The sequence below is a fragment of the Labrus mixtus genome, chromosome 23 (genome assembly GCF_963584025.1).
Source record: "Labrus mixtus chromosome 23, fLabMix1.1, whole genome shotgun sequence".
Classification (NCBI taxonomy): Eukaryota; Metazoa; Chordata; class Actinopteri; order Labriformes; family Labridae; genus Labrus; species Labrus mixtus.
In genome coordinates, this window is record NC_083634.1 from 2567162 (window position 1) to 2588861 (window position 21700).

Below are 21700 nucleotides of genomic sequence, written 5' to 3' on the forward strand. Positions count from 1 at the left end.
AAAGGTTCTTACAACACTGGGAGGATCAATGGTTACACAAAGATCAAAGAAAATACTTCTATGGTCACTGATCAGTAAATCTTCACATCAGACATGGTTGACATCTATCCCTAGAGAAAAAAACAGGTCCAAGGTGTGGACTTTTATGTGCATGGGGCCTACAACATGTTGCTTGAGGTTAAAAGAATCTGTAATATTGAGAAATTCTTAAAATATATTAACAATGTCACAATTAATATAACCACCAATCAGAAATTGGCCCTGATATATATGAAATAAAAATGAGACAGTGAAGATATCTTTGAAAAAGTATTTTGTACATTATTTTGTGAGTAGGGTTTTCTGGCTGACTTCACCAACTACCAAGGTGCATGGAGGATGAAAGGTTTGAAGAGGTCAAAGGGCTCCAGCAATCGTAAAAAGATCAACTTTATTAACTATATAATACTGTAAATAATAATATAATCCATAATTTTAATCTATATACTATAAGTAATACTGAGCTTTTTGACCTCTTCACTCTTTTGTGAGGTCAGAGATAGTAAATATTTAAGGATTAGGCCTGAAGACGTCACCCATCTGTTCCTGCAGGGGGCTTTGGAGTCCCATTGGTGGCGGTCTCCATGCTGGAAATGCTGTCTCATCTAAACTTTCAGTCAACCTAATGTTAGGCTGAGAGCTGGAGCTATGGCGAGTTTTCAGCCTCTTGACACACTTCTGCACCGCACCCTCCAGTCAATCAGGTCAGCTACATACCTTTTTGTGAATAACGCTTAACTTTCATGAAATCAAAATGAATTAATTATGAATGAATTCACCCCCCGTACAACGTGTGCCGATGGAGACTTGAGTTAAACAGACCTATTTTGTTTATACCGGGCTGTAAATATCTTATATTTCTGCTGTAAAAACAGGCGTTTTTGAATTGGTGTGTATGTGACTTCCGGTGCTTCTGCAGCCAGCCTCAAATGGACACTCTAAGAACTGCAGCTTTGACATTTTTCAACACCGGAGGTTGCGGCTCGTGCAAGTCCTATGGTTTTGCAAAAACACACTGGATTTGTCCAGATAAATATATTATACTAACGATATGAATATACTTTAATTATTTGCCCTGATGAATGTGAAATAAATATTCAACGACAAAAACTTAATTGTTAATGTATTTTTTACACTTCAGGTTGTTAATAAACTTTGAATTCCAAGTTTTACCAACCTAATGTGGAGATCCTATTATAGATTCATTAGGTATCGAGTATCAAACCAGTAAAGCTTCAGTTTCAAGTATAGTTTTAGTATCGAGTATCATGACAATGAACTTAAAAAATGTTGTATCATGACAACACTACTGTACAACATTACTGTTAACAGACTATAAATATTTGTAAATATCCTACCAAGATAAAGAACGGTTATTTCCTTCATAAAACTCTCCCCAAACCAAACTAAAAAGTATAGGTGTCAGTGAACATGAGATTTTGTTTCCTGAGTAGAGCAAATGATGTCACACCAGGCTGACCAATCAAACACAGTCTTGTAATTCAAGAGTGGAGAAGGTACTGAGAGTCTTTTCATTCAATACAGGAACTCCAACACGTCGACATCTACAATGTTTGTCTGCTTTTTGATTCATTTGTTCTTTGGGGGAATGGGTAAGTTTTTCTAAGACTGCACTTTTTATACTTCAGCTTTTAGCAAATTTCAGAGTTTTCTTTGGACATTTTTTGACACAATTTCACTGAGTTCTGTCAGATTGAACTGATTTTGTGTCTGTTTTCTCTTTAACTGACTTCAGCTCAGCTGACTTATCAGGAATCATCCGTCTCTATTCATCAAGAGAGACGTTTTGTCTCAGCTGAAGTTGGACAAACTGTGACTCTGCAATGTTTTTATGAAGGTGATGATTTAGCATGGCTTTACTGGTATAAACAAAGTCTGGGTCAGACACCAAGGCTTATTTCTACATTCTACGTGTATGATACAAGAATAACTTTCCAGGATGAATTTAATGACAAATCACGGTTCACACTCCACACTAAAAACAAAACAAATCACTTGATAATTTTGAATTTGAAAGTTTCAGACTCAGCTACTTACTACTGCGCAAGTAGCTTTAAATTTGTATTAAATTTCACGGAGGGCACTATAGTCAGTGTAAAGGACTCAGGTTGGAACGTCCCAGCTTTAGTCCATCAGTCTGCATCTGAGACCATCCAGCCAGGAGGCTCTGTGACTCTGAACTGTACAGTCCCCACTGGGACCTGTGACGGGGAACACAGTGTTTACTGGTTCAAAAACTCTGAAGAGTCTCACCAGGAAATCATTTACACCCACGGAGACAGTAATGATCAGTGTGAGAAGAATACAAAAACAGACACCTGTGTCTACAACTTGCCAATGAAGAACCTGAATCTTTCTGATGCTGGGACCTACTACTGCGCTGTCGCTTCATGTGGACACATTCTGTTTGGAAACGGGACCAAACTGGACCTTGAATGTGGGTAACATCTTGAGTCATTTGAGGAGTAGTTATCTTTTATTCTTCAGGAAAAATGCACAAACTTAGAAATGAAAACCTGAAATCTCTGTTTCCGATGTCCGTCTCTCTTCAGATAACGTGGACTCTCTTGCCTTAGTGTATTTCTTGATCAGAGCTTTGACATTCACCACCATCCTGGTTGTTGCGCTGGCTTTCTCAATATACAAGAAAATCAAGGGAAACATCTGCCAATGTAGAGGTAAGTGTTACTTTCTTTATTTTTTCACCTATTTTATTGACAGAATTTAGCTTTAGAATAAAGGAACATTTTCTGTGTTTCACATCCAGAGTCTCAACCAGGATTATCTGCTCCAGCCACTGGAGACGACGAGGTAAATGTAATGTCTGTTCACCTTCTTGACATGTTCATAATTTCTGTAAAGGACTATATCGTGATTTCATTGTCAAATTTCTATATTGCTAGGGCAACCTCCACTATGCTGCTTTAAGTGTTCATCAGCCTGAACGGTCGAGAAGACAGAGACACATCGAAACGGGTGATTGCGTGTACTCAGGTGTGAAGTGCTAAGAATGTGCTTTTCACACCAATATTTAAATATTTTAAAATAAATGATCTTCTCTAAAGTTGAAGTGTTTACCTTTAAAGCAGTGAACAATTTTACCCATAATCACAGTGATTTTATTTTATAATTAACAACAATGTGCACCAAGTTGAAATACATTTTAATTTTTTGACTGTATTCATTAATTTTCTAAATTACTTTCATAATTAAACTGAGTTCTAGTTACATGATTTATATAGAGAATGAATTAACCATGCCTTCTTATTGGGGAAACATGTGATCTCTGGTTATAATAATATAAGTATCACTATTGTTTCCATGACACATGTAGAAAGATTTACCTTCTATACAATAAATCTCATCTCGGTCATTGATCTGGTTATTCTGTGTTTTGGATGGAGGTTAAAGACGAGCAAAGGAAAGAACAGACGTGTCGGACGTTGGAAGTCATTTGTTAAAAGAAAAAGACAACTTTTAAGTCATGTGAACTTTTTGATGAGACTTAAGTGTTTTCAGTGCGTTAAACCTGACAACATCTATACTGAAAATACTTTTGAGGATAATCAACCAAACAATAAATCTGATGTACAAGAAAGTTTTTGTGGAGTAATTTGGGTTTTTATTTTCATTAGAAAATAAACTGAAATCTTTGTACTTTTTTTAACTTTTACAATAAAGCCATTCCATTAAGAAACCAGATTTCCTCGTTTATTCTTTAGAAAAAAAAGAGCTGTTTTTACACGGTGATGTCCATGAATACAAGTAATACAAGTAAGTGGTACTGTTCCTTTTTTATTAGCATTGTATTGTCTTTGTTATTTGTCAGTTGTTAATGTGACCGTGTTTACTGGAAAAGTGTGTCATATCATACACATCACAACGCAGGAGAAACTTACAAAGACAACTTTAACTGATGACATTTTTATTTAAACGCTGATTTGTTGTGTTCTTGGGCATGAAGGACATCAAATCCTGAAAAAGTGGCCTTGGCAGTGAAGACCTAGAAATATTTCCAATAAACAAGCTGGAGTGCTGTGGTTAAGATAACATTTCAGAGCCCCCCTTGGCTCTTGCGTTGGGGGACATAAGTTAGTTAAACAGGACAGATTCTTGCTAAATAGTGTGATTTGAAAAGACTCCTTCCACATCTAACTCAGCAACAACATGAAAATATTATAACCACCTTCTTTGTGTAAACCAACAACACTTGATGCTGAAGGAAATAATCATCATGACGACTTCATGTACTCAGAGGGGTAATGAGGCCAACAGGATAAACCCCTGATGGAGTCTAGACACTGGTGGTGGTGCTGGTGAAGAGGAATAGAGAAAGTGACGAGTAGTGGGTTTTTGAGGCAGTATCTGAACTCTGCTGAGCTGGAATGGATGGGACTGGGGCGGAGTCACAGCGAATGCAAAAATACAATTTTGACTGCAGCAGGATGATTGGTTGAGAGAGATTGATTGATGAGTGGTTAAGTTGAATGAAGAGATGAATGAACGTGTGAGAGAATAAGCACAGTCTTCCTGGTTGAACTTATACTCAACATGCCAAACTAGATGGCACCTGGATTAAAAAATGATTTTATTTGTATTTATTCAGTTTTCTGCACCACCAGAAGGTACCTCCCCAACAACCATGACATTTAGAAAAATTAGTATATTCTTTTATCATACATATGTCATGTGAGGCTGTGTCTACACAGGTATTACAAGTCATCGTCTTGAGATCATGAGTTCTGTACCAAAGTCCTAGATAATTGCAGAAACTTCTACATCAAAGCTTCCCGATCAAATTATTGGTTTCACTTGAAAAACTAATGCAGATTTTAAGAGGTGGTTGGATACATACAGAGAGGAACATATGTTTCAAAGTGCATTGCGGTAATAGCATTTAACCCAGATGCTGGTACTGTTGAAGGTTACTATATGCCTGTTAAAGGGAAGATTCACAGCAATGCATTGCTTTGTAAGGTTTTATCTGAAGATAAAGGCTAGGCAATACGCTCTTGCGCGGAGCAACACTGCATCCTATCTGAAAGGCCTGTTATTGTCTATTGGCACTATTGGTACTAATGGTGCAAATGTAGCATGTCCTTTATCTTAGCTACTTTTAGATCTCATAGACCTAACAGTCTACCATTTTTTCTTTGTCTTTAGTTTCTGCCTCTTTTAGTGGAAATAGCTTTGTGGTTTTTCTGTCTCTTGAGATGAAGACCACTAAAACACTGAAAAAGTTATTGCAGCATGTCTGAAGCTGAAAATACTCATTTAAAATATCACAGTGAAACAAAGAAAAGAGGGATCACATTTACAGAGGGTGTCTATAAAAAAAAAGATTAAAGGTGAACAAACAGTCTTCACCTTTGCTCTGCTTTTAGTTTCTTCCTCTTTAGGTGAAAAATGCTTTGTGGTTTTCTGTCATCCTTCTTTAGGTGATGATCAAGTTAACACCAAAAAGATGTTGCAAGACTATGTGACCTATAAGAAACCTCATCCTCACTCTTGCCTACAGCGTCAATTTGTTCTTCAAAATTGCAGAAAATCTCATAATCTTTGCTCTTTGTATTTCTTCACTTATGTTTTTTAACTACATTAAATGCATTTCATTCAGTCTCTTCCTCAACAGAGGTCTAGTGATGACGCAATTTTAAAATAGCTTTGGCACAAAGACATGCAAATAACTGAGCAATTTTGTTATTGTTTGTTTGCTTTAAATCCAATATTTTTAAATACCCTTGGCAAAATAAGATCCCAGTTTTATTTGTTTCCCTGCTGTATTTCAAAGAAGAACATTCTGCAGAAATGTATTGTGTCATTTCTCACTGGCCAATCAAATTGTGTCCTCCCTCTTAAGAGGGAAGAGACCACTAAGGTGTGTTTCATTCGACACAGTAGTTTGAACACCATGACACCTCTCATGATTGCGTTCTTCCTCGAATGTCTGTGCTTGGGGGAGATGGGTGAGTTATGTTTTAGAATTGTGTCTTTACTTTTACTTTTCTTGGCATTTACTTAAAGTTGTTTTATGTGCTGATTAAGAACATTTTGACAGTGTGAAATCATTTCAGCATTTTGTTTTTTCCCATTTTAGCTCAGACATCGGATCCAAAATCGTTGATCAAAGTGCGCCAAGAGAGTGGATTCATATCAGCTAATGTTGGTGAGGAGGTCACTTTGAGTTGTTTCTATGAAGGTGAATTTACATCAAAGTATTACTGGTACAAGCAAACTCTGGGACAGAAACCAGAGCTCATCTCTATGTCCTACAAATATGAAACAAATGTAAACTTTCACGGAGAATTCCAGAATAATTCACGCTTCACACTGGATAATACAAATGGTCGTAATCACTTAAAAATCACGGACGTGCGCATTACAGACACAGCTACATACTACTGTGCACGTAGCAGTTCATACAAGATTGAATTTATGGAGGGCACTACTCTAAGTGTAAAAGGCTCAGGTTTGAACTTTCAATTGTTGATCAATCAATCAGCATCTGAGACCACCAAGCCTGGAGATGCAGTGACCCTGAGCTGTACAGTCCACACTGGGACCTGTGATGGAGAACACAGTGTTTACTGGTTCAGAAACTCTGAAGAATCTCACTCAGGACTCATTTACACCCAAGGAGACAGGAATAGTTCATGTCCGAGGAAACCCAACCAACAAAGCTGTGAATACAACTTACCAATAAAGAGCGTCGATCACTCTCATGCTGGGACTTACTACTGTGCTGTCGCTTCATGTGGACACATACTGTTTGGAAACGGGACCAAGGTGATCATCACAGGTGCGTTACTATTTTAGCAGGGGTTGTCTTTTTTATTTTAAAGTATAATTCTTCTTATTAAAACTCTCATCTCTGACTTTATACAGCTAAGGAGCATCAACTTGACCTAGTGTATATCTTGAGTGGAGCTTTGACTTTTACCATCATCTTGATTTTATTGTTGGCCGTCATTACGTGCGTGATCTACAAGAGAAACAACTGCAAGTGTAAAGGTACTGTCACCTCGTTTCTTTCTTCTTGACAGTGTTTACTCACTTGATACAGTTTGATAGTGAAGGAATTTTTTCATTCTTTTCTAGAATCTGGTGCAAGAATTTCCGCTCCCTCCACAACAGATGAACAGGTACTTTGTGATTAGATTAACTTTTCTGCCCATTTAAACATGTTGAAAACACGTTCCATAAATCTAGGATATAAGTCGATCTGGCATATAAGACATGTTCTGTTTTGGGGGGTCTCCCAGGGGAAAAAAAATGTTTTCCATTGTGCACAGCGAAGTCCACAACTTACCGTTTCTGTTCAGCTGAGTAGTTCTTTCTAGTACCATCTGTTTTCACCATGTGGAGTTTGCAATCCTGCTAGTTGACCTCTCATCCTACTGTAACATTGATAGTTGGGAAGTAAGGACCCTCAGCACTCAACCAATTTGCCAAGCGTTGCCCTTCCCACCTTTGCTGGTCACATGTTGTCTTAAATTGAAGAGCCTTTTGAATCAATCTATCATCTATCAAACTTGGCTTATTCATTCAACTGTTTACCACAGTTTTCTTTAAATGTATGGTCAATGACCCGAATGAGGGAGTAAAGTTGTTAAGAAGTGTTGCCTGCGGCACTGATTGTCCAGCGGTTAGGTTGCTCCCCATGTACAGAGGCTACAGACCTCTAAGTAGGCACCCCTGGTTCAAGTCCGACCTTTTCCCGCATGTCATTCCCCAATCTCATATATTTTCATATTTTCAATCACATCGGGTCACACGCAGTGGGTGATGTGGCTCTACTTATAGTTATAATGGTGCATTTCTGTGACTAAGCTTTAGTCTCTCTCTGCACTTATTTCCTACCTGTACATGAGTTGGAAGCTGCCCACTTTTAAAATAAAAATAAATTAATAATAGTGGTTTTTATACACTGATTCTTAAGGTTATTTTTCACTCTGAGATGCTGATATTTACTAAGACTCATATCTTATTACCAGGTTGACCACAATGAGGAAGACATCCATTACGCAGCTTTGAGGGGACACAGGGTCAACAGATCCAGAAGACCACGAAACACTGAGGATGAATGTGTGTACTCTGGTATAAAACAGTAGACAAAGTGATTAGTAATGATGTTATAAATGAGCCTTTTAGACATAGCGGTCATCTTAATAGTAGCTTTTTGGATTGGTAAACAGAGCCCATTTCGAATAGGTCAGATCGGCAGGTCAATCCATGTCAGTCCAGAAGATAGGACTCTAGTCGGGGACTTCAGAGCAGATACCATCTTTACATTCTATAAGGTTATTTATTTATTTTGTACTTTATTGTGATATTTCTTTATTTCTTTTGGATCTTTATTTAAACATCTTTTCATATTTTTTTTTATCAGTGATGTGATGGTTTTATTACATTTTTACATCTCTTATTCTCTTAGTCATGAGGCTTTTGATGTCTTGTGTCAAGCACTTGTGTGAATTGCCTTGTTGCTGAAATGTGCTATTTAAATAAACTTGACTTGACTTTAGATGCTGTAGTTCTCTTTTCAGACCTTCCTATTCCATGGATACTTGTATAATAAATATTGTCCACACAGCCCCAATAGCTTGTTGACTTTCTGTCTTTTGAGACTTACCTTTACAAGCTTAAGATCAACTATTTTGTTGTTTTTAAGGTTCATCATCGTGTAGCTTCATAATTCTGCAGTTTCCTTAAATTTAGCATGAGAAAAAATGAATGGCCTTACTACAAATAGTTAAAAAAGGACTCGAGTCACATGACTTGGACTCGCACTGTGTCTGCATTTATCAACGGTCAGCAACTTAACGATAGTGACGTCTAACTAAAGCCGGCTGTAGTCTGTGAACTTCTGCACACAGACTGTTAAACAGCAATGCTTTATATCCAAACAGTAAAAATATATGCTAGTGCACGCTAAATGACCTTTTCAAATATGAAGGGGAAGTTCCAGGGGGGAGTGGTGGGGGTCTGGGCACTATTACCTTATAAAAAAAAGTGAAGGAGAGCAAATATATTTTTTTTATAATTTTCCAAATTCTTGACCTGATCTAATAAAATGTTCCAAATCAGTGATCTGATCCAATGAAACACATCTTTAAACACAGAATTCAGGAAAAATAAATGGAAAAAAATGAAATTAGGAAGAAGAGAAAAACAATCAGTAACACTGGTATTGTTATTTTAGGTAGGCTAAATACAATAATTCAAAAAGCAATCATGATTTGTGTAATTGTAACAGATTCTTACTCTGTAAAAATTGCTTTTATTTGGTGAAGAGCGCTAATGACTTGTTTAGGACTCAAAATTCAAAGGTTAGTACACAACTCGACTTGAGACTTGCTTGTCTTTACTTTGGACTTCACTCCGGACTAGAGGTAGAAGTACTTCACATTTTTCTCTGTCTGACTTTTCTTTCAACAATATGCAAATTTACTAAAATAATGTCTGTTGATCTATGTTCTGTTTGTGGTTAATGGCTGGTCCAAAAACATCCTGGCATGCCTCCTGAAGGTGTTGTATTTCAACATATGTAGAGTAATAGCTGTGCAGATCTTCTCATAAAGAAGAGCACATGTTAGTGTTTGGAGAAAACCACATTTCTTCTGTTATGTAATACATGGAGTATATTCAATATCTTTTCTATCTGAATGAAGTACGCCCCTGTAAAATATACACCATGCCGATATCTGTAAATTTGTGACAGGTGTACTGCGTCTGATTGGCTGGCTCTGCCATTTCCTGGTAAACCTACTGGAAGTTTGGACATTGATGATGTAAAGGCCCTGACACACCAAGCAGACGGTAAAGAACTAGTGGCGACGAAGGCCGCCTGTGGCGTTGCCTCGTGTTGCCACACATCTTGGCCAAAAAGTTGCACTTGAACACACCGCAAAGACTACAGTCAACAGCCAACCACAAAGTTCTTTCTGCACGTGTGAGAGGAAATTACTCTTCATGCCAGCAGGCGGCGGTAGTCCGTTGTTATGATACGAGAAAAACATTTTCACACCTCTGTCGGTCACCACTCGTATTATAGGTAGTCTACTAATGGAGAATAATGTCTGATAAAAAGTTGAAAATGGCGCTGGCGTTGTCAGCCCTTGGTCTTTTAGTGGAAAAAGAAGAGGCGGAGGAGACAAATAAGGAGAAACCACACTAATCCCTTAGTGTGTCAGGGCCTTTAGGCAAAATATGTCCCAAATTTAGTGATGAGAGGTTAACTCCATCTCACTATCAGGAAAGAACGCCATAAGAAACTCTCAGCAAATCATTTAAACACACCTCTTCCAGAAATTCCATATGGGGTCTGCTTGCAAGTCTGACCTAAGACAGTTGTGGAAGCCTTCCTGGGTGTGGATGAGTGGTCCTGTGTGTTGTTGGGGGGGTCTCTGTGCCAACACTGTTACTGGACACAGTGGCCTGTGTAATGTTTTTTTTATCAAATTTTACTCTAGTTTCTAACACAAGCAGCAGTTGCCTGCTCCTATCCTTTCTCTTGTACGCTCTACTTCTTCTTTTTCGTTGGCGGTTGGCATCCAAAGAGATACATTATTGTTTACCTTTGGATTCATAATACTACTACAGGTTGTTGTTGTTGTTGTTGTTCTTTGTACTTCAACTGTAACTTAATTAAATATATGTTTAAAATAATAATCTTACACTGCATTCCCAAACTTCTCCCAGTAATGAGTGGAACTTAAATTCCCATAGACAGTCAGGAGCAGGCATTTACTGACCTGGCCAATGGGAGCGGGATCTGAAGGACACTACCATAGTCTTGTAGTCAAGACCACACTAACCTAGACCGAGACATACCAGAGACCAGTGCTCCGAGACCAAGGCAAGACCGAGACATCTAGGGATCCAGACAGAGACACGACCAGGACCTAGACATGGCGAGGCCGAGAGAAGACCAAGACCATAAATATTAGTAGAAAACCATCAACTTGTTTGCAGCGGGCTTGTCACTGTGGATAAAAATCTAATTTAGGAGTGATTTAAGTTAATTTTTCTTTTAGAAAGGGGCATTTTCCTTGGAATCAAAGTAATGACTTGGAAAAATAGTCTATCAGTGGTGGTCTTGACTGGTCTTGTTTTAAAATCCGAGTCAGTCCGAGATGAGACCAAGACCTTCAAAAAGTGGTCTCGGGAGCAAGACCGATTTCGAGTACTACAAGACTGCTCTACCCTGATAGAGAGATTACACAGCAAATAAACAATATCATTGACTAAAACCAACATTACAGAACCTATTTTCTACTGGGTTACAATTCCACAATATGAACGCAATAGTTAGAAACATAATATATGAAACGAGCAGAAAATATTATGAAGGAGAGAAACTCTACCCATTGTGAATGGCATCGTCACCCTGCTAATTTCAAGCCCTGGCATAAACGAGGACCTCTGGTGGCGCAGGTCAGTTTGCAACCTAGACTTGTGCCTGGATTAAAATCTCTCCCACCAATACCCTCTCGTGACACTTGCATCAGTGAGATGACACACAGCATTGCTGAAAAACATACTAATTATCTTGTTACTTACTGACACAGCTATGATACAACCCATCTTCTGGCGAATACAACATATGACACACACATACAAAGTTTAAATACATAAAATGTCATAACAGAAAGTAGGAGGAAAGAATTTGGTCACGTAAAAAAAAGGTTGAAAGTTTTTAAAATGAACACCAAACTGAGCTGCTGAGATCAGTTTGATGTGGCTGTTGCTGGCGGTGAACATCTTCACTTGTTTCCATAATAGGACATGAGGTGTCACTACAGGTTGACCAATCAAAAGCAGTCTTCTCTATGAGGTGTCGAGAAGAGATCAAGAGTCTTCTCATTCAGCACTGCAATTTGAGCACGATGACAGCTCCAAAGTTACTTTTCTATTTCACATTTCTCATCTTGGACAAAAGTGGTGAGTTGTGTTTTTTTTCTTTTAGTGTGGGGTCACTCTACCTGACATTTCCTCTAATTGTGCTTCTCTGATATTGTAGATAGTACAACAGTACATTAGACTTAAACAATCTATTTACATTATTTGCATCTGTACTCTGTCTCTCTTGTCACTTCAGCTCAGATGACTGATCAATCCTCATCTTTTCATCAAGAGAGAGAATTTATATCAGCAAATGTCGGAGACAACATAACTTTGAAATGTATCTATGAAGATAAAACGGTACAACGTTTTTTCTGGTATAAGCAACCTCTCGGACAGAAACCAAGACTGATGTCTACCTTCTATGGGTCCATTAAGAACATTGCATTTCATGATGAGTGGAAGAACAACCCACGCTTTACACTGGAAGCCGTAAATGGTGGAAATCACTTGAATATCAAAGATTTACGCAATTCGGACACAGCTACTTACTTCTGCGCAGTTAGCTTTTCAGTAACTTATACATTTGCAGTGGGTACTTTAGTCAGCGTTAAGAGTTCAGGTTTGAATATCCCGGCTACGGTTTATCAGTCTGAATCTGAGACCATCCAGCTTGAAAGCTCTGTGACTCTGAACTGTACAGTCCACACTGGGACCTGTGATGGAGAACACAGTGTTTACTGGTTCAGAAACTCTGAAGAATCTCATCCAGGACTCATTTACACACATGGCGGCAACAATGATCAGTGTGTGAGGAGCTCCAACACAGAAACAAACACCTGTGTCTACAACTTGCCATTGAAGAGCGTCAGTAGCGCTCATGCTGGGACTTACTACTGCGCTGTCGCCTCATGTGGACGCATTCTCTTTGGAAACGGGACCCACCTGGACATTGAAAGTAAGTGACTTTCCTGCTGAAAGTATTGCCTTCTGATAAATAGTTATAATTACCATTTGAATATATCTAATCCAGCAAAGACTCTAAAAAGCTGATCCGCAAAGTCTCCTCTTGTCTCTCTCTTTGCAGAAGAGGACTACTCCCATATCTTGGTGTATTTCTTGAGTGGAGCTTTGACATTAACCACCATCCTTAGTTTTTCACTCACTGTGATACTGTTCAGTATTAGGAGGAAAATCAGCTTTCACTCTGAAGGTAATTAGTACTTTTTTGTTTCTGTGTGTATTGATTGAACATTGGATCATAGAAACTTTAAAATTTGGAATAAAATGGCTCTTTATTATTTTTCAGAAACTTCTGCTTCATCTGCTACAAATACACAGGTATTTACATCAAATCTATTATAAATTACATTTCAAACATATTTTAATATTAGAAAAAACAAGAGGGATCTGGTTTTGTATTTACTCCGTCAGTGCTCCCTAATAGTCTAAATATTGAGTATAAAGTAGAAATGTCCAGAATAACGTTGAACTTTTGGTATGACTGCCAGATTTAAGTCTTAAGAGGAATGATGTTATTTATCATTTGGAGAAGACGTTGAAATGTAAATGAAAAAAACTTTTCTCTTCTGCAATTGCAAGCAACTGGTATTAATGAAAAGTTAGACCTTATTCTTGACTTACTCTTCACAGTTATCACTTTTATGCTAATGACCCGCAGTTGTACGTCTCTGTTAAACCGACCGTCTACAGCAACTCAATCTCTCTAGAAAACTGCTGGGCAGTTATCAAGAACTGAATGGCCCATCATTTTACTCAACTTACTTCAGACCAAACTGAGCATCTTATTTTTGGCCTTGAACTTTTCTCAAAAAATATTCTTCATTGTATTTGTCCTCTCACAGTTTGAAAAACCCAACATTTTACTCTGTGCATTTTACTTGTCACCCTCCTGGGGGAGATGTTACTGCCCTTTGTGATGTAACAAAGGGGAAATCTCCACGGCCTGTTTGAGCACACACTTTCTGAAAAGTGGAGCAGGCATTAGACTTAGAGGATAGACTTTTCTCATAATTGGGGGGTTTGTAGATGGACTAGGGACACATAGTGTTAGAAAAACATGGTGAAGTATATTTTGCATAAAACATGACCTTTAGAACGTACTCTCCCCTCCCATTAAATCAACTGAAATGTTCACTGTTTTATAAAACTCTAAAACCCACTTTTTAAATTTGTCTGATCTAACTCCTTTGATCTGTGTGCCCATGTCTGGTATTTTTGTATTTATTGGATCACTTGAAGTACATCGTATGATATTATTTATCACTTTTGTCTTTTTATTACTACTTCTATTATTGTTTTTAATTTTGATCTGCCTTATCTCAACTCATTGATGTAATGCACTTCTTAATATGGGTTTAGAAATATGCTTTATGAATTCAGTTTATGATTTGTATTGTTGTTGTTGTTGCTCTTTAGCTCAGAAGAATTACTTTGAAGTTTTTAACTTTTAGTTTTTTGTTGGTTAATTATTGTGATTTATTTTTCTATATAGGGTCACATAAATGAAGATAATCTTCATTACGCTGCTTTAAGGGTAAACCAGGCCAGCAGATCAAGAAGACATGTGGACGACACACCAGCTGAATGTGTGTACTCCAGAGTAAAGACATAAATCATGACGCTTCATCTTTGGCTACCTGTGGCAGGACTAAAACTATTGACTGTGTTTACCGGTTATTTGGCTTTTCAGACAACAGGGATCTTTCAAATGTTTTACCATAAATGTCTAATGTAAAACAGTAATACTATAATACAAATAGTGTGACATACAATTTATTTAGTACAATGATTTTCAGTTTCTCTCCAATTGTATGTTACAGTGTTATGACCCTGGGTCATATTTTTTTATTGTGGTACAGTATGTTCAGTTCTTTCTCCTCCCTTGCAGTGTGTGTGTGTGTGTGTGTGTGTGTGTGTGTGTGTGTGTGTGTGTGTGTGTGTGTGTGTGTGTGTGTCTGTGTGTGTGTGTGTGTGTGTGTGTGTGTGTGTGTGTGTGTCTGTGTGTGTGTGTGTGTGTGTGTGTGTGTGTGTGTGTCGGTGTGTGTGTCTGTGTGTGTGTGTCTGTGTGTGTGTGTGTGTGTGTGTGTGTGTGTGTCTGTGTGTGTCTGTGTGTGTGTGTGTGTGTGTGTGTGTGTGTGTGTGTGTGTGTGTGTCTGTGTCTGTGTGTGTGTGTGTGTGTGTGTGTGTGTGTGTGTATGTCTGTCAATCAGATGCTGGTGCAGGTGCTGCGTCTGATTGGTCAGTTCAACTAGTATTCCTGGATTACACCTGACATGACAGCTTTTAATGTTGTATTCACATAAGACCTCAGAACTCAGAAATTCAGAGTTGCTGGTCTGATACGTAAACAGGGTCATGTAATTAAATCAATCACACCTATAGTGTCGTGCAAGTTATATCTGTGTGTATACATGTTGTCATGTTACTAAACTATCAGGTAGTGTGTTGTTATTGCCTGGTATTAGCTTACAAAACAAAGATACTCAAGGAGGAGTCCATGTTTCTTGTCCGACTTGTTGCAGACTCGCAACTGGAACGTGGTTAATTGGGCTGTGTGGTCATTCCCAGATCCGAGTTCTGAAGTAAAAGGAACGGACCATAAATCTCAGCTGCTGCGGCCTGCTCTCCTTCCTTCACCTCACACTCTTACTAATACCAGCATTTAGCTCTGAGATCTCCAGTCTTTAGATCGGTGAAAGTTATGGAGGCCTGAGTTTTTTAGATTGTGTGTGATCGATATTTTGAGTGTTATTTTGTATATAACTTTTTAAAAATAGATCATTGAACACTTGATCAGCAGTGTAGGAATGACTAGCCTTTTTTGATTTTCCTGTGATGTGTCAATTGTTTAAACTTGTGTTTTGGTTGGGGACCATTGGGGATTTTATTAAATAACTTTTGCTCGATGTTTTAGGCACTGCCCAGCTCTGTATTAAAATAAACAGCTGCTTGAACTCTGAATTTGACTGGTGCTGCTGGCTTTCTTGGGAGTGGGAAGAGAGGGGGTTACTTATTACAGTGTGTATATAGTTCCCCTAGACAGTGGGGACATTACAACAGTAACTTAACATCTTTGCGCCATGTCGTACCCATAGACTATGAATGTTAATGGACGAAGCCTGAGTGTCGTTATCCATCTGTTGCAGCACGGGGTTCTGGAGGCTCATCGGAAGCAGCCGCCATGCTGGAAATCCTGTCTCAGCCTAACTTTCAGTCAACCTAACAACATGCTGAGAGCCGGAGCTGAGGCGGGTTTTAAGTCTCTTGACGAACTTTTCCATAACGCTTTCCTATCAATTATGTCAGCTGCGCTCCTAACTATGGATAACGTATTATTTTTCAAATGAAAACGCAGCGTTTAAAAAAAATTCACCCCCTGTACAGTGTTTGCCAGTGTTGACAATTACTAATTAGACCTATTCCAATCTTTTGTACCAAGCTGTAAACATGTTAATTTAGGCTGTAAAAACTGCTTTTTTGCCAGTCATATGTATGTGACTTCCCGTGTTTCTGCAGCCTTAAGTGGACACTTGACGTACTGCAGGAATTTACACTTCCGCATTGGCTTCATTTTTCAAGACCGGAGAGGGCCTCTTGTTCGTACCACAGTTGAGAGTAAAATGCAGTATAGTGAGTCTTTTTTGAAAGGATAGAGTTTCAAACCAAAAAATTTAAATAAGATAATAAAAAAAAAAAAAAATTAAGACTGTGTCTAGAAAAGGAGTTGGTAGAAGTAAAACATATATATCACTTTTCTTCTATTATTTCATATACCGTTCCAAGAAATGCTTAAATCTATTTATTAGCGTAGTCTCGCCTGCCAATTCAATTTCAATAAACCTTAATCTTAAATAAAGTAATAAGTGTTGGGACCAGCCATGTGCTGGCATAGGACTCAGGCCAATTCAGCTTCACAGTTTAACCTCAAAAGAACTGAGGTTTCTCCGTAGGTGCTCTCTATCTCTCTCACATGCTTCCAACAAAAGAGGACTTATACTTCCAAGGAACATTTTTAAGAGTTTTGCGCATTCAGCATCTGGCTGGTCGAGCACCAAGAGTTTTCTTTCTTTCGTTTACTTCGACGTCATTGAACACAACCGGAGAGGAGTACTGCAGACAGCCCCATGTAGATGAAGAAGAAAACATACATCTTTTTCTGCAACAAGGAAGACAATAGAGCATTGCTCTTGTCGAAGGTCTGTCTCCTGCTGTCCCCTCTTCATCTGCCAAGGAAAAACCTGCCTGAATCATTTAATCAACATTCAACAGATTGAACATCAGACCAACCTTGCGACAATCACCAGAAATGATCCCAAGTAAGAGGCTTTTGTCTGCGCAGAAATAGCTTTAGGATGTGTTTCTATTCTAACAACTGATAATTGTCCATTATTGTTGATGAAACGTCACTTGCTGTTTATTATCTTTTGTAAGCTGCTGCATTTGTTTCATTGTAGCCGATCTGCCATGTTCGCCTTTCTATGTGTTTTATTCACTGCTGCGCCAGCCTACTTTCAGTTAACTGCTGAACTGCTTTCACCATCAGGAAGACCAGTGTACATGCCGTTGAATGAAATCCAGCTACTGGCTTACTTGTGTTTAACTCAGAGAGCTCAAGCTGCTTCAAAGGCCAAGCCACACGGCTCCCTTTGTTCTCTGTCCACCCATTTGTGCCATAGACTGTAAAAATAATGGACGAGACAAGGTCCCCGGTCTAGTGAAGCTTTTATTTTTAGAGCTCCCCCTGCTGACTGGCTGCAGTATAGGTCATAAACCCCGCCTCCTCAATGATAACAGATGGGATGTGGGTCAAACTGTAAAGCTAAAATACTCGTCACATCATTTTTTTCCAAACCTAAACTCTGCTGTGATCATTAGTTATTATCACCCTACATTGTGTTCAAGTGCTCATTTTTCTGTGAAGTTTGTTTTAAATAAGTTATTTGAGGTTGAAAAACAGGATTTTACGTCATATTTGACGATGATTGACAGCTGCCGATCTTGCGTAGCTCTCTCTGTGAATAGCAAAAGTTACGTAGTGAAGGAAAGCCGAGACGCCATTGAATTTTTCCGTTCAGTTTTTTCGTCTTTTTTTGGCAAAATGAGTTGTTCTGCAGTAAACTGTTCTAACCGACCTGTGGGAGCTAAGGGATCTTTGCAGTTTTTTCGGTAAGTAAAAAAGTGTGATTTATGTGTCATTGGTTGGCTAAAGTCGTTATCTAGCTAGCTAACACATAAGCAGTCTAAGGTTAGCTGAAATGTTGTAAAGCTAGGTTACTTATCCGGGATGATTTATCTTTTTATTTTATTTTTTAAAATGAGCAAACCTAATAACTGACATGCTATGTTTCTTGATATTGTTATATCATTACTGTGATTTAAATTGTATTTAAAACCAAGAATCGTAATATAAAATCCGTTCATAGATGTGGTTCATTGACTGTACAGTTATTTTACAGCAAAAATAAATACGTCTGGTGAAGTCTCAAAAAAGTATCTAGGGCAAAAACAAAGTCAAATAATTGTCATCATTACTAATGTGTACATGTTTACAGTCTGAGTGATAAGTGGGCTATACCGAGAGTAACTGGTTTTACTTTCACCGTGCAGGCTGAAATTCATAGTACTATATACGAGGGTAGAATATTTCTCTATGTATCCAGATAAAACTAAAGGTAAGATCTGATTTAATATAATTGTTACTGATTTAAGAGACTAACCGAAACATGAACACAAACATCAACAACCTGCGGTGGTGTAATGTAATATTAACCGTAATATTGCCTTTTTATAGCCAAAGAAAACTGAACATCCACAGCCTCTGCATTCAAAAGAATTTCAACATTGACATTTATGTCTTCCTATTTCCCTCTTTTCACCAACATTATATTTTAAACTGGGATTTCCTATTTCTCAGGTCTCTCGTCTCTCCCCCAGCTCGCCCCCTCCGGAGCGCTCCTCTCCATAATGCGCTCGTCTCCTCCCTCTACAGCCTGCTGCTGATACTCTGTAGGACGCTTTGATTGGGGCACCTCACCAATAAAATACTATTTTATATTTTATAAGCAGTTTGCCACCACACTGTACTTTTACTCTCCAAAGGCATATGTGTATGTGCGTGACAACTTTAATAAAGCTTTACCACACAGTCACACCATCCGCACAGCTGATCCAGGATTTACTGTAACATCTTTTACAGCACTAAGAGGTCATGTACAGGCAAACAGAGAGAAGGGAAAAGAAACAATCTGTGCTCTCAAATAACAAAGCAGTCTCAAATCTTTTGAGGAATTACAGCTAAAAAAAATTCTACTTTGCATACAGTACATCCTCTGATAAATAAAGTACTTTGATTGCATTTCTGTGGTGTTCCTGTAGGTGACCATGATGCAGCCAGACTGAAGCAGCACGTTGTGAAGGTGGACGCCATCATCTTGTCTTTGCAGTGCTGATTCTGAAGAGCATGTCTTCACATAGGACTCAAAGGTAAAATGATCTCTTATATGATTGGACTGTGTTATTGTAACCGCTATCAGCATCAAAGTAATTTTAGTAACAATTTATAATCCTTCTTAAAATGTAAGGAAGACTAGCAGAAGATTTTAACAGCCTCTGTGATTCTGCAAGAAGTTCATGTTTAAATTGTTCTTCTTTCTGTCTTCAAGGAAATCAATGCTCAAAGGAAACAGCAGTCCAGACTCTGATTCCAGCTCCGGTGAGGTTCTGCACACAAATCTGATTATATGAGAATATTTAACATTAGTTTAATTTATCAGGCTGGCCCATGTGATGACAGTTTAAAATAATCTTCAATAGAAAGTGGCAGGAACACTTTTGTCTTAAAACATAAATTCATAAAGCGGATCATATTATTGGATTCATCCTGTCTTGTGATATATTTTGTTTTTCCTCTTAAATAGTTCTCCTGTCTTAAAAACAAACTTTAGAAGCTGAAGTTTAGCAGAACCTGAGGACAGATCTGATTTCAGGTCTGAAGCATAAACATCACAGTAAAATTCATTATACTTTACATTTAACTCCATGATTGTTTTTCTCTATTACAGAAGATGCCCTCAGATTCAGATCCATCAACAACCCCTGACAACATGGAGAACTCGTCCCCTGAACGTTTCCTGTCCTCTCTCGATGGAGTTCTTCTCTTCAGTCATTAACTCTTGAAAACAGTAGCACAACATGCCAGACTGTTTGAGAAGTCTGTGATTGAATAAATGGAAATGGAATCTCATGCGTATCTTGTTATGCTTATTGGCTTTAAATGTTTAATATTAAATAAGTTTGAAGGCCATTTATCTCAGACGAGACCGGCTGTGACAAGCTGAACTCGTCTGTTAGCTTTGCTGTTGTCTTAGCTGTTGTTGGTCGAGAAGAAATTAATGTCAGTTCAAGGCCTTTTCAAATGTGAGCTATAAACTTAACTGCTAAATTATTTTACTGTGACCAACACGTTGTAGTGCTCCAGTTAATCAGAGACAGTCAATTCAGATTTTAAAAAAAGTTTATTTAAACATTTTATGAAAAAAAAAAACTTCAATAAACAACCCCTGGTTTCATTAACCATGTGTAAAATAAGTAAGGGAGACCAACAGGTTGAACTGCTGGAACATAGGAGAAAGTATAAAAAATAATTTAACAAAGATCCTGGATGATTGTTTGACTGTTAAAATATGATGGAAAAGCAAATCCAACACAACCCTCCAGCATCTGGCCTTTCAAACACAGGGCAACATCATGGAAAGAAAAATAGCACCATTGAATATTGACCAGGATCTCTGTGTTTTCTCTGAGGATGACTATGGTAGCCTTCTCACTGTTCACTGTCACAAAGCTCCAGACTCTGTCCACCTTCTCACTGTTCACTGTCACAAAGCTCCAGACTCTGTCCACCTTCTCACTGTTCACTGTCACAAAGCTCCAGACTCTGTCCACCTTCTCACTGTTCACTGTCACAAAGCTCCAGACTCTGTCCACCTTCTCACTGTTCACTGTCACAAAGCTCCAGACTCTGTCCACCTTCTCACTGTTCACTGTCACAAAGCTCCAGACTCTGTCCACCTTCTCACTGTTCACTGTCACAAAGCTCCAGACTCTGTCCACCTTCTCACTGTTCACTGTCACAAAGCTCCAGACTCTGTCCACCTTCTCACTGTTCACTGTCACAAAGCTCCAGACTCTGTCCACCTTCTCACTGTTCACTGTCACAAAGCTCCAGACTCTGTCCACCTTCTCACTGTTCACTGTCACAAAGCTCCAGACTCTGTCCACCTTCTCACTGTTCACTGTCACAAAGCTCCAGACTCTGTCCACCTTCTCACTGTTCACTGTCACAAAGCTCCAGACTCTGTCCACCTTCTCACTGTTCACTGTCACAAAGCTCCAGACTCTGTCCACCTTCTCACTGTTCACTGTCACAAAGCTCCAGACTCTGTCCACCTTCTCACTGTTCACTGTCACAAAGCTCCAGACTCTGTCCACCTTCTCACTGTTCACTGTCACAAAGCTCCAGACTCTGTCCACCTTCTCACTGTTCACTGTAACAAAGCTCCAGACTCTGTCCACCTTCTTCAGTTGTGCAGACGTTGATCAGCTCCTCTGGGTGATGGCAGAGAGGACTCTTCATCTGGGAGAGCTGCTGATGTAAGGTCATTTCTACCACAGTGGATGAGCAGGGCATCTGACACAGGTGAAAGAAGGAGGAGGTTCCTTCAAACTATGTGACCCCAGCCTGACCTCTGTAACAGGTGTGCAGATGAAGGTT

At 38.7% G+C, this 21700-nt stretch overlaps 3 protein-coding genes and 1 long non-coding RNA gene across 7 annotated transcripts in view; all 4 read left to right on the forward strand.

The window, feature by feature from the left end:
- Nucleotides 1-3743, forward strand: part of LOC132958222 (uncharacterized) — an 86076-nt gene extending 82333 nt beyond the window's left edge. Inside the window, exons 1-5 of one of the 2 annotated variants that reach the window (XM_061030929.1) lie at nucleotides 1165-1652; nucleotides 1796-2497; nucleotides 2613-2738; nucleotides 2828-2871; nucleotides 2964-3743. In XM_061030929.1, coding sequence (XP_060886912.1) covers nucleotides 1610-1652; nucleotides 1796-2497; nucleotides 2613-2738; nucleotides 2828-2871; nucleotides 2964-3068 — 1020 coding nt within the window. In that variant the 5' untranslated portion in view covers nucleotides 1165-1609 and the 3' untranslated portion in view covers nucleotides 3069-3743. Of the gene's footprint in view, nucleotides 1-1164; nucleotides 1653-1795; nucleotides 2498-2612; nucleotides 2739-2827; nucleotides 2872-2963 lie in introns of those variants that run through there. The other variant, XM_061030930.1, reaches the window with a different exon arrangement.
- Nucleotides 3744-5941: 2198 nt separating this feature from the next.
- LOC132958220 (uncharacterized) lies at nucleotides 5942-8659 on the forward strand. The gene is made up of 5 exons (XM_061030926.1): nucleotides 5942-6026; nucleotides 6158-6859; nucleotides 6946-7071; nucleotides 7159-7202; nucleotides 8055-8659. The coding sequence occupies exons 1-5, from the start codon at nucleotides 5972-5974 to the stop codon at nucleotides 8169-8171; spliced, it is 1044 nt and encodes a 347-aa protein (XP_060886909.1). The 5' UTR covers nucleotides 5942-5971; the 3' UTR covers nucleotides 8172-8659.
- A 2961-nt stretch (nucleotides 8660-11620) lies between these two features.
- On the forward strand, nucleotides 11621-15888 carry LOC132958221 (uncharacterized). Its single transcript, XM_061030927.1, has 5 exons — nucleotides 11621-12003; nucleotides 12161-12862; nucleotides 12992-13117; nucleotides 13214-13245; nucleotides 14420-15888. Exons 1-5 carry the CDS (start codon nucleotides 11892-11894, stop codon nucleotides 14537-14539), a joined length of 1092 nt encoding a protein of 363 aa, XP_060886910.1. The 5' UTR covers nucleotides 11621-11891; the 3' UTR covers nucleotides 14540-15888.
- Nucleotides 15889-17604: 1716 nt separating this feature from the next.
- Nucleotides 17605-20454, forward strand: LOC132958753 (uncharacterized). Of its 3 annotated transcripts, XR_009666824.1 has the most exons (4): nucleotides 18460-18599; nucleotides 19303-19410; nucleotides 19590-19639; nucleotides 19989-20454. It is a non-coding gene; the product is annotated as an uncharacterized LOC132958753 (long non-coding RNA). The 3 variants fall into 3 exon arrangements; XR_009666823.1 differs by lacking the exons at nucleotides 18460-18599; nucleotides 19989-20454 and adding an exon at nucleotides 17605-18093 and having other exon boundaries at nucleotides 19590-19779; XR_009666822.1 differs by lacking the exon at nucleotides 19989-20454 and having other exon boundaries at nucleotides 19590-19779.
- The last annotated feature ends 1246 nt before the right edge of the window (nucleotides 20455-21700 follow it).